This window comes from Peromyscus californicus, unplaced genomic scaffold, assembly GCF_007827085.1.
Source record: "Peromyscus californicus insignis strain IS unplaced genomic scaffold, ASM782708v3 Scaffold_4__1_contigs__length_199733344, whole genome shotgun sequence".
Taxonomy (NCBI): domain Eukaryota; kingdom Metazoa; phylum Chordata; class Mammalia; order Rodentia; family Cricetidae; genus Peromyscus; species Peromyscus californicus.
In genome coordinates, this window is record NW_026294562.1 from 97,963,593 (window position 1) to 97,975,604 (window position 12,012).

Consider the following 12,012-nt stretch of genomic DNA (forward strand, 5'->3'; position numbering starts at 1 on the left):
TAGATTTCATCCCCTTTGGAAGCAATGGAACCATTGCTACACTGAGTAGACACTTCCAAGAATATTTCCAAACTGATTTGAGTGCATGCCAAAAAGAAAAGATCAACAAAGAGTGTGAAGTTCCAGAATTTTATTGGTCTAAAGTATTGCTGCTCAAGCACAATAAATAAAAAAGTCCCCAGTGTGTTCTATTGGTGAAATTATTAAGGCCACTCCACGTAGTTAAAAGGAGATTTATTTAATGGCGTAACTTACAAATTAAGGGATAGGTAGGTCGCAGGGTCTGGGGAAGGTGTATCACAGTCCATCGGTGTTCTCTGGAGCTCTGCTTGGCCCACCTCCACCGTCCAGGGTCCCAGAACAGAGCGAGAGTGCAGCCCATCCAGATCTCAGGTCTCCAGGCACCTCCCTTGGCCCTGCCTTGTAGGCATGACAGTTGCTGAAGTCTCAATGGAGGTTGGAACTTCCAGATCAAAGCTGGAATGGCTACCCACTACATGTTCTACAAAGAAAACCCAAAAGAAAGATTTCACAGGAAACAGCTATGGAAGGCTGTTTGGCCCACAGCTTGCTGGCTGAATACAAATCCTGTATCAAAAACCTGTGGGAGAAGAGTTGCCTCTGCAATGATCAGATTCCATGAGTTCCACTATAGGCCTCTGCAGAACTCCCCTAGGAAACCAGAAGCTTTGTGGGGTTTAACTCATCCTAGGATTCTGGGGAGTTTTTTCCACATTCAAACAGTCATTCTTAGGGACTCGGCAAGGCCAGACGAGGGCACAGAAGGGTGAGACAGTCTGTCCTTCCTGGGACACAGGTCCGAATTTCCTGCTCCAAGGGCTTCTTCCAGGTCAGATATGTCCACAGGACACGGGGTCAGTAATTGCAGTGAGTCCTAGCACACAGGTAGAGGCCTCCACTTCTTCTTCTTCTTGCCTCTTGATGTTTCTCCCTGACTGCAGAGCTGTCCAGTGTTCATGGCTCCCTGAGCAGGCAGGAATCTGGCAGAATTGTGATGTGGGTAATTCTCCTTGTCAGGATCTTTCCTGTCCCAGTGCCCGGTGTATCTGGGCTGGTGAATCACAACTGCATTGGCTGGTAGACTGGGTTCAGCTCTTCTGAGGTTCAGCACAGATTTTGTCTGGTTCTGTTCCTGAAGCACTTTCCACTCCTGTAAGGACATTTCTTTGGTTGCTGTATTCTCCATGTGTCCTCGTGGTTCTACAGCTCCCACCCAAGATCCTCTGTTGAGATTTCTGTTCTGGGGTTGTCCAACCTGAGCCTGGTTGACTGTGCCTACTGGCCCCTTGACACTGTCCTTCTTTAGCTCAGTCTCCCGGACGTAGAAGAGCACATATGCAGGCTCACTCATGACAGAAGTCACATCCCACCTCTCAACCTTAGAATCGTCCATCTTATACCACTTCCCACTGCCAGCTCTGACATAACAGAAGTAATGTCCAAAGTGACAAGTCACACCAGCATGGACCAGCACAGCATAAAGGGCATACACCAGCGGTCCTCCCTCAGGCTGAGACATGTATGGCCGCAGGTCAAGGGACTCAGGGTAGCTCACTTGCCTGTTCACTTTGCCACCCATGAAGTCTGAGAAGCGATTCAATACCAGCAGGAGAACCTTCGAGGCAGTTTTAATTGTCAGGGTCTTTGAAGCTGGCTTCTTCTCCTGGCAATGGTCACAGTAGTAGGCATTTTCCCCACACAGCTCTTCAGGCTTCACTAAATTCTCCAAGGCTTGGTTCACACTCTGAACTGCGTTGATATCCAGGGGGATGCCCAAAAAGGGGTTAATAGAATCTGAGGTGCCCTGGCAGCTGAGACACTTGATTTGAGACCTGCATGAGCCTCCAAATATCTCATGGATCAGGCTGCTGTCTTCAGAGGGGGCTTCTGAGTTCTTGCTCCCTCGAAGGCAGGATTCATGCATGGCGTTCAAGGTGAACATCAGAAACTCATGGGCATCTTCCTGCTTGTCCTTGTGGAAGGTGGCAGTCAGCTTCCTCGAGGGCTGCATGACATCCCCGGAGTGGAGGAGACTCTGGGTCACATGAGTTTCCATGGCACACATTGTGCAGTCTTCCTGGTGACAACAGCTCCGAGAGTGCTCCCGGGAGAGCATGTAGTCGGCAAGAGGTGGTGTGTGTGTCAGACACTGCAACGCTGCGTTGAGGTAGCAGGTGTTGCCCGTGTTCAGGAGACCTGCACCCACACCTTCGGGCCTCTCCCAACTCACACTCTGCTTGTTCCTGGCGGCCAGCTCGGCTGCTGCCTGAGTTCCATCCTGATACAGGTCTGGGGTGGCAGGAGTTGATTCATTTGAACCTGCTGAAGGATAAAAACACAAAGAGACTTGAGGGTCTACAGTGTTGAATGAGGACCTGCATGCTATAAAGATCTTACAGTGAGATTCACCTTCTGAGAGCCGCAGAGCTGCCTCCATGTCTCCAGACGCCAACTCTGAACACCTTGCGGGAGTCTTCTCAGCGAGTAGAAGGATGCTTTTCCCTTCTAAGAAGCACTACAAGTGAGGACTGTGCCCAAAGGCTGAGCCTTTTTATACTCCAGTTCTGTGGCCACACCCATAATCCCTGCTGGGACAGGCAATCCCCTACAAGCCTCTAACTGCCTAGTGCAATTTAGGGTGTGGCTTATGCAAAGCAGCACTGAAATCTGATCTCTGGTTTCCACTTCCCTGGAATCAGATCCTTTGCCCAAGGTGTCTTATGCTTGGGTTTTCCTTGTAACAAAATTAAAAAACCACATCAGATAAAGAAAGAATGCGTAGACCTGCCATACAAAAGTCTCCTTCATGTTGTTTATCCCACCGAAAAGAAGTAAAACCTGCCAACCTGAATTGTTTGGGCTTGAAGGAAGCAGGCTTTACTTCTGTGTACAGTAAAACAGGTTCAGGGGCCATTCTAACCCACCACCCCCAACCCTAGCCCCAATGTGGGGCTCAGGAGATCAGCAGCAGGTTAACTCTCAACTCCTTTTAGAGGGCAAAATCTGGGAGTCTGCAGAAGTAACTTTGTCAACATAGGAACTTACCAAGTAAAATACCAAAAGTAATAGTGGTTTTGAGATTATTTGTAAGAAAATCTCCTGATTTGGGGCAGTGTAGTTCAAGGCACAGTCAGGTTGGGGACCAAGTTGAATTGCAGGAAGGGTCAAGGTATGGTCAGGTCAAATTCCAGAAAAATAGAAAATAAAGTTTTACAGCAAACGAAGATAAACTCATTTTTTCCTTGTAAGCCTCTGATCTTAAGATGGAGTCAGGCTGGTCCACCAACATCCTAGGCTGGACTCAGGGGAATGGGGGAGGGCACTTGGACGAGTGGAGGGAGGGGAAATTGCTGTTGGGGGTTGTATTGTAGGAGAGAAGAATAAATAAAAGAAAGAAAGCAAACATGATTTAAGAGAAAAGTCATCATTCTCACACCAAAAACATTTCTTTTTTTTATTAATTCTTTTGGAATATCGTATAATGATTTTTTATTATAATCACCTTCCCTACCAGAACTCCTCCTAGACCTTCCCCATTCTCTCTACCTATCCAGCTTGGTCTCTTCATTATTTTAAACTCAAGGCCAATTTGTGCTGTCCAATTACTCTATGGTATGATGGAATCCAAAGGAGTATAGTCAACCTGCTAGGGGTCACACCCTTAAATAAAACTGATCCTCACTGTCCCACAAGCTAACAGTTGCCAGCACATCCTTAGTTAAATATAGGACTTCATACCCACTTCACCTCCCCATGCTGGAACATTGTCTGCTTGATGATGTTCAAGTCTTGTGCATGCTATTACAACCGTTCTGAGTTTGTATGTAGAACTTCCCTGTTGTGTCTTGAAAACACTATTCCTAAATGTCTCATTGAAAAGCAACGTTTCAGGGGCAAATCTCATTTGGTTTTCTGTACAGAAATGATGTAAATTGTTATTCATTTCATTCCGTGTCACTTGTATACACATTCTCTAATTATTTGCAGTTCTATGTCATGTATCATACATCTTTTGTAAATATTTTTTTCTTTCTGTATGTGTTTTTTTTTATCAAGCTGCCTGCTTGTGTACAAGTTTCCTGAATTTTAATTAATGAAACTATTTATGCATGTATGAATTTGTGTAAGTGTGGTGGTATTGTGTTCCCCAAAATATTGTGTACCTTAATAAACTTATCTGGGGTCAGAGAACAGAAAAGCTACAAGATACTTAGGCTAGAAAATGTTAGCACACGCCTTTAATCCTAGCATTCCAGAGACAGAAATCCCTCTGGATCTCTGTGAGTTCAAGGCTGCATTGGAAACAGTCAGGCATGGTGACTCACGCCTTTAATCTCAGAAAGCAGCCTTTAATCCCAGGGAGTGGTGGTAGAAAGCAGAAAGGTTTATAAGGCGTGAGGACCAGAAACTAGAAGCATTTGGCTGGTTAAGCATTTGGCTGGTTAAGTGTTCAGGATTTCGAGCAGCAGTTCAGCTGAGAGCCACTGGGATGAGGACACAGAAGCTTCCAGTCTGAGGAAACAAGACCAGCTGAGGTTAGCTGTGGCTTGTTCTGTCTCTCTGATCTTCCAGTGTTTAACCCAATACCTGGCTCAGGTTTGATTTTATTAATAAGAACTTTTAAGATTCATGCTACATGTAAGTATTGCTGGGGACGAGCCTCAGCAGTTTTGGGGGTCCGAAGGATGGGATACCTGGAAGGAGCAGTAAGGACTCAGAGACAATGCTCGTGCAAGCTGACAGGTCACTTCGAGCTTCTGCAATTGCTAAGTAGCTTCTTTGTTACAGCTTCTTCAGTACGGTGATTTTGTATTCCCCAAAATATTGTGCACCCTAATAAACTTATCTGGGATCAGACACAGAACAGCCACTAGATACAAAGGCTAGAAAATGGTGGCACTCACACCTTTAATCCTAGCATTCCAGAGGTAGATATCCCTCTGGATCTCTGTGAGTTCAAGGCCACATTGGAAACAGCCAGGCATGGTGACACATGCCTTTAATCCCAGAATGTGAGCCTTTAATCCCAGGGAGTGGTGGCAAAACCAAAAAGATATGTAAGGCGTGAGGACCAGGAACTAGAAGCATTTGGCTGGTTAAGGCTTCAGGCTTTGGAGCAGCAGTTCAGCTGAGATTCATTCTGGATGAGGACTCAGAGGTTTCCAGTCTGAGGAAACAGAATCAGCTGAGGAACTGGCGAGGTGAGGTGGCTGTGGCCTGTCCTGTCTCTCTGATCTTCCAGCATTCACCCCAATACCTGGCTCAGGTTTGATTTTATTAATAAGAACTTTTAAGATTCATGCTACAGCTTCCTTTAGCCTCTGCTTTTGCCCTGGTAACCTCAGTCTTTTATTATCATAAGCAAGGGGGAACAGAAAGAAAAGGGGAAATCACCCAATACAAAATATTCTCATGATTCCAAAGGTTATTCTTAGAAAATAACCAATATATTTTTCATCATCTTTTACTAAACACAAGAACTATCCCAGACTAAACACCAAAGCAAGCATAATCTATTTTTATTATTAATAATTATACAGTCTTTTGAGCACTTGACCCAAAGGCTAGCAACATGCAATTTTGCAAAAAAGGTAAAAATAAGAACAGTGGTTAATATACCAGGACAGTCATTTCCTTCTCACACAGCCTGCTCTGACCTCAAGACCCCTGCAGACGCCTAACTTCCTCCTCAGCCCTCTGCAAACCCCAAGCCCCATGACTGGTGGGCCACAATGACTTCAGACAAGAGATCTGTCCCTGCAAGTCAGCAACTTCTGTCCTTCTATATCCCAACAATTCCAAGGAAGACCTGATCCAATTTTCAGAGCTTCCATGAAAGGAAGCTCACCTTTTTGGCAGCTCTTTTTAATCTTGGAACCCAATAAAACTTGTAGCAATCACTCCATTAATTGCCACATTGTCTCCACACCCCTTCAGGAGGAATCAAAAATATCTGGATTAAAGCTGCCATCTCCCTTTTTTGGTGGAGGCCACTATTTTCCTCCTATTCTAGGTTCCCACACTTTCAGTTTGTCATCCCATCTATATGTTACTCCATCCACAGTCTTCAGCCAATACCCCTTAGGATCTCAAGTTTTACACAATGCCCTTGGAATTATCCTCAGAAACTGAATTATTCATCGTGGCCAATTTGAGTCCAGTGTGTTGATACACATAATACCATGTGCTATAGTTGACCACACATTCGGTACAGTTTATCCAAACCTGAAAAGCTTCCCCAGGCTGCAGGTTCTTTCCCATGAACTGCATAACTGCCTGGGTGATCATCTCTGTATAATTTCCTATTAAATTTACTTTACTCCTTTCCTGTATCACAGAAATCACCATTGATCTAGGAACACAGAACATGAAGATCAGATAGAAGAAAAAGACGGAGATCTGCAAGCTGCATGCCCACGAGTGCCCACTTGGACTTTTGCAGTCAGAGATAGCAGCAATGACATCAAAATAGAGAGCTGCTGCATCTTGGTATTCTCACCCAGCATATGCAAGATACTGGCGACATTATCATCATGCAATGTTTTGGATGCGAAGCCACCAGAATGCCTACAGAAAGTCCAGGGATTCCCATTTCATGTCCCCATGGTTCTCCCCTCGTGGAGTTCCTCCATGGAACTCTCTTACTTATGAGGCTAGGCATTCTTGGAATTTTCAAGGCCAGCACATGGCCTGGCAGGAGCCTTCCTACAGTGTTTCACATCTCAAAAGCTCTGTGTGGTGGTATTGTGTTCCCCAAAATATTGTGTATCCTAATAAATTTATCTGGGGTCAGAGAACAGACAGCCACTAGATACAGAGGCTAGAAAATGGTGGCACTCACGCCTTTAATCCTAGCATTCCAGAGATAGAAATCCCTCTGGATCTCTGTGAGTTCAAGGCCACATTGGAAACAGCCAAGCATGGTGACACACGCCTTTAATCCCAGAAAGCCAGCCTTTAATCCCAGGGAGTGGTGGTAGAAAGCAGAAAGATATATGAGGTGTGAGGACCAGAAACTAGAGGCATTTGGCTGGTTAAGCATTTGGCTGGTTAAGCTTTCAGGCTTTGGAGCAACACAGTTCGGCTGAGATTCATTCTGGATGAGGACTCAGAGGCTTCCAGTCTGAGGAAACAGGACCAGCTGAAGAACTGGCAAGGAGAGAATAGCTGTGGCTTGTTCTGTCTCTCTGATCTACCAGCATTGACCCCAATAACTGGCCTCAGGTTGGATTTTATTAATAAGAATTTTTAAGATTCATGCTACAGCTCTGGGCTTGCTGGGTGGTGGTGGCGCACGCCTTTAATCCCAGCACTCGGGAGGCAGAGCCAGGCGGATCTCTGTGAGTTCGAGGCCAGCCTGGACTACCAAGTGAGTTCCAGGAAAGGCGCAAAGCTACACAGAGAAACTATGTCTCGAAAAACAAAAAAAAAACAAAAAACAAACAAACAAACAACAACAAAAAAAAAGCTCTGGGCTGCCTCTGTACCATAGCAGTAGAACCCAGGCCTCCACAAGAGAAGATGAAGCCCCGCATGAAGACGAAGAGAGATGGAGTCCGATTCAGATAATGAAGCAGAATGTGACTTGAGCAATATGGAAATCACTGAGGAGCTCCGCCAGTACTTTGCAGAGACCGAGAGGCAGAGAGGAGCAGCGGCGGCGACAACAATTAGACGCAGAGCTCCTGGAAAACTATGTGAATGCCGACCACGGCCTGTACTACAACCACCACCAGTCAGTGGAGTCCCCATCTGAGAAGCCTGGGGAGCGGCGCCAAGCGGAGATGAAGCGCCTGTATGGGGACAGTGCCCCCAAAATCCTGGCCATGGAGGCTGCTGTGCAGCTGAGCTTTGACAAGTACTGTGACAAAAAGCAGCCAAAATATTGGCCTGTCATTCCCCTGAAGTTCTGAGTCCTGGGCACAGGGACCCTAGGGAATGCCTCCAGAACGCTCTTACCTTTGGATGTGTTCTCTTCATCTCTCCTGGGCATTTTTCAGAGAAAGAGGCCTATATACTGACACAGTGGATACAGTCTGTCAGTCACTTAGAATTCTGTCAGCAGGAGGTGTACTATTGCCAACACAAGGAATACCATAAAGCAATAATCATGTTTAAAAAAAAAAAAGCATGACCTTGGGACACATAGGCATTTCTGCCTTGGCCCTCTAGAGGCATGCTAAGCAGAAGATCTGGAGGGGAATGCACGGAGGGTTGATGGTCCACAATCTCAGGTCCCCTTTTCTCCAATCTCTGCTGGCAGCACGTCAGGCATCTTATATGCTGTCCCCAGCAAGTATAACAGGATTACATATTATATACTTAGGATATAGATCCTAAAGTGTTGTTCTTCAAGAGTATCTGTCTATTATGTTTGTGGTTTGGGTGTGATATGTATCTGATCTCTTGACCCTTAACTGGTGACACTGTTCAGAAAGGTTGTAGAATCTTTAGAAGGTAGAGCCTTGCTAAAGGAAGTATTTTGTAGGGTGCAGACCTTGAATTTTATAGTCAAACCCTACTGTTTGTTCTCTGACTCCTTACTACTGAGACAATGTGACCAGCTAGCTTCCAGCTCCTGTCCCCATGCCTTTTCCTCTATGATGGACCTATTTTGCTGGACATACAAACCCAAATAAACACTTCCTTTTTTAAGTTGGCTAGTCGTGTGTTTTGTTGCAGCAATGTACAAAATAACTAATACAATTACCCTTTAAACATATGTATTCCAATTTGAAAAGAGCAAATGGACAAATGATGACAAAGGAATATGCACAATGAATCATACAGAAATAAGTTAATGGGAAATGTAAAAATAATACATACTTAGGGAGTTACTTCCCATACATGCTCATATGGGAATCTTAATTAAATTTAATGAGTTACACCACATGCGCGTGTGCATGCACACACACACACACACACACACACACACACACACACACACACACACACACGCACACATGCACCTGCATAAATGTGTACACAAATGCTTTTCTCCACAGAGACTTAAAAATTGGAGAGGAACTTGTAAACGGACAAATCTCTCCTACCTACCTGTTTCCAAATAACCACTCAGAGGCTTAATATTCATTACAAACTGGTCTACAGCTCAGGCTTATTGTTAGCTAGCTCTGACCTCTTATATTAACCCATTTCTATTAATCCATATTTTGCCACATGGCATGGCATTACCAGTCTGCTGGCATCTTGTTTCTGGATAGCATCTGCCCTGACTTTGCCCTTCTTCCCCCTGTCTCTCTGCTTGAATTTCATGCCTAGCTCTTATCCTGCCTTACCATAGGCCAAAGGAGCTTTATTTAATAACCAATGTGAGTAACTTATATTCACAGCCTACAGAAAAACCGTCCCACAACACTTCCCTTTTTCTGTCTAATAAAAAGGAAGGTTTTCATTTTAACATAGTAAATTATATATAACAAAACAGTTATAAAGTAAAATTTATAGTTACAATATTTAGTCTATTTGTATTTGGCAAGATTAAAGAAAATATTCTATCATCTATCCTATCTTTGTGAGTGTAAAGTTTTATATTTATCTTTTATCATAACTAAAGAAAATCATAGTAATAACTATCTAGTCTTCAACTCCACCAAAGACCCCAGAAGGATATACTATTACCTGAATAGATAGGAAGTACATTGCGAGCAACTTCTAAAATTCTATAAATGACAGAGACATCTGGCTGCCTGGACAGTTACCCAAAGTTCTTTTGTAATGTTGGGGCATCCATCTTTAGCCTGTAGGTCTAGAGTATCTGGCAGAATTTTCAGTGAAGCAGGAAATTTGAAGGACTGTTCTGCCTATTTTGGCAAAGTTCATTAGTTGCTTTTGTCTGTGTGTCTGGCAAAATGTCTGGCAGTTTCTTCTGTGAAGCAGACATCTGAAGGAACATCTTGCCTTGTTTAGGTGAAGTTCAGTGGTCACTTTCCTATGGGTCCTGCATGCCCAGTTTATACAATGCATTGTCAAGCAGTCCAGGCAAGAGCAGTTGCTTGCCCAAACAGCTGACCTTTGCCATACTGAAAGCAAACTCCATGAGTTTCTTCAATGCCCATCATCCTCATTGAAGTAATTGGTGCTGCCATTAGCAGACATGTCTCATCCAGAAAAGTCTAAGTTTTTAAAACATTTTAAATGCCATATTCTGTAGGTCTTTGAAGTGTTTGAAGATTGCCTATCCATCTGAAATAGTATCTGTATATATGTAGAAAACCTAACTAATGTGAGTATAAATGTGATTATTATAGATGACTATTAATCTTTTTCTTAATTATATATTACAATTTCAAATGATCTGTATAAACATAATACCCCAAAACAAAAATAGAAATATACATATAGTATAGCAAAATTGACCCTAAACCTATACTAATAAACCAAAATCCATACCAATGTAAAGGATTTGAGACCAACAGTTGATTTTGGAATTAAAGTAGACTCAATAATCTACCTTTTTTCATCATTTTTGTATCAAACCCCTCTTTTTTTTAAGAAAAAGATTGACTGTGACCATTGACCATTTATAACCAAACCCCTTTAAATGAAAACAAACATTCATAAACAATATTTTGGGAATTTGGATATAGTTTTCTAAACTACTTCCTGCTGATTGGGGGCTCTGGTAATCTTATGGTGATCCTGAGAAAAATTGAGATAACGGTCAAGTCCTGGGAAAACCAGCTGTAACTTTTGTTGATAGATGCCATCTGTCAAGGTTCAGAAGGTCTCACTTGATCAAATCTGATCCATCTTAACCTGGAACTAATCCACAGCCTCTTGCTTCCTGTGGAAACAAAAGCAGAGCCTCTTTTCCAAGGTAACATATTCTTAGATCCAAATTTTGAAGTCAAAATACCTTTAAAATATATATGTTGGCTTAACTTAGCAGCCCCCACAATCAAATGTCTCTCTGTAATTAAAAATCCCAAAGACAACATAATGTACAGTATTCAGACTCTCTGTGTATTTTCCATCTTTACGTGGCTTTTTTTTATTACTCTATTTCTATTTTAAGGACTTTCTTTACCCTTTTTTTTATTCTCTTCCAAGACTATGTATATTTTTAAGCACACTGTAACCCTTTTAGAGGTTTTTTTCCATCTGAATCTGTCCTTATTGTGTATCTGTAATCCTTTTCTGACCAGGAGAGTTTTTAAATTGCTAAGCTGCATGACTAGGACCTAAGTGGCAGCTTTGGCTGCTGGCTCCTCCCTGCTTTGCTTTTCAACATGGCCGGAGGTACCAACGAGTCATGCTTACCTCTCCAATTCTTGGAAGCAGTATTAATTAGTGTATTGCTATGTTTTTAAGCCCGTGGCTGTGCTCCCAGGCCTGCAGGGCAGTGGCCAGGAGAAGCCTCTTTGTATTATAGCCTGTGAAAGACTGCGGGAGTCTGCCATGTCACTGCTGAAGCCTTCAGTAGCCAGGGGATTCTGTATGATCTGCATTAGGAAGATGTTCTTAGCTCTGTTTTAGAACCTTTTTTTAAAGCTCTCAGGTTTTATGTGGAAATTCATGCCAAATGTCTGGGCACCAATTCTAGACTGAAGTTTCTTGGTCCCATCTGGTCCTACCTGGGCAGCAGCCATTTTTATAAAATAATCACTCAGAGACTTAATCTTAATTACAAACTGTTTGGTCTATGGCTCAGGCTTATTGTTAGCTAACTCTGACATCTTAAATTTACCCATTTCTATTAATCTATGTATTGCTACGTGGCCGTGGCACTACCAGTCTGCTGGCATCTTGTTCCTTGGGTAGCTGGATGGCGTCTGCCCTGACTCGGCCCTTCTTCTCCCTGTATCTCTGCTTAGATTTCCCACCTGGCTCTTATCCTGCCTTACCATAGGCCAAAACAGCTTTATTTATTAGTCAATGGGAGCAACATATTCAGAGCATACAGGAAGACCATCCCACAGCAGGAACTTCTTGGGATGAATAAAGGTTTTGGTAGAAAAGGGAGGGGGC

At 43.4% G+C, this 12,012-nt stretch overlaps 1 protein-coding gene and 1 pseudogene across 1 annotated transcript; one reads left to right on the forward strand and one right to left on the reverse strand.

Moving 5' to 3' along the window:
• Window positions 1-895: 895 nt before the first annotated feature.
• LOC128123876 (ubiquitin carboxyl-terminal hydrolase 17-like protein B) lies at window positions 896-2,458 on the reverse strand. The gene has a single exon (XM_052760158.1). The coding sequence runs from the start codon at window positions 2,456-2,458 to the stop codon at window positions 896-898; it is 1,563 nt and encodes a 520-aa protein (XP_052616118.1).
• Window positions 2,459-6,468: 4,010 nt separating this feature from the next.
• Window positions 6,469-8,053, forward strand: LOC128094366 (gem-associated protein 8-like; annotated as a pseudogene).
• The last annotated feature ends 3,959 nt before the right edge of the window (window positions 8,054-12,012 follow it).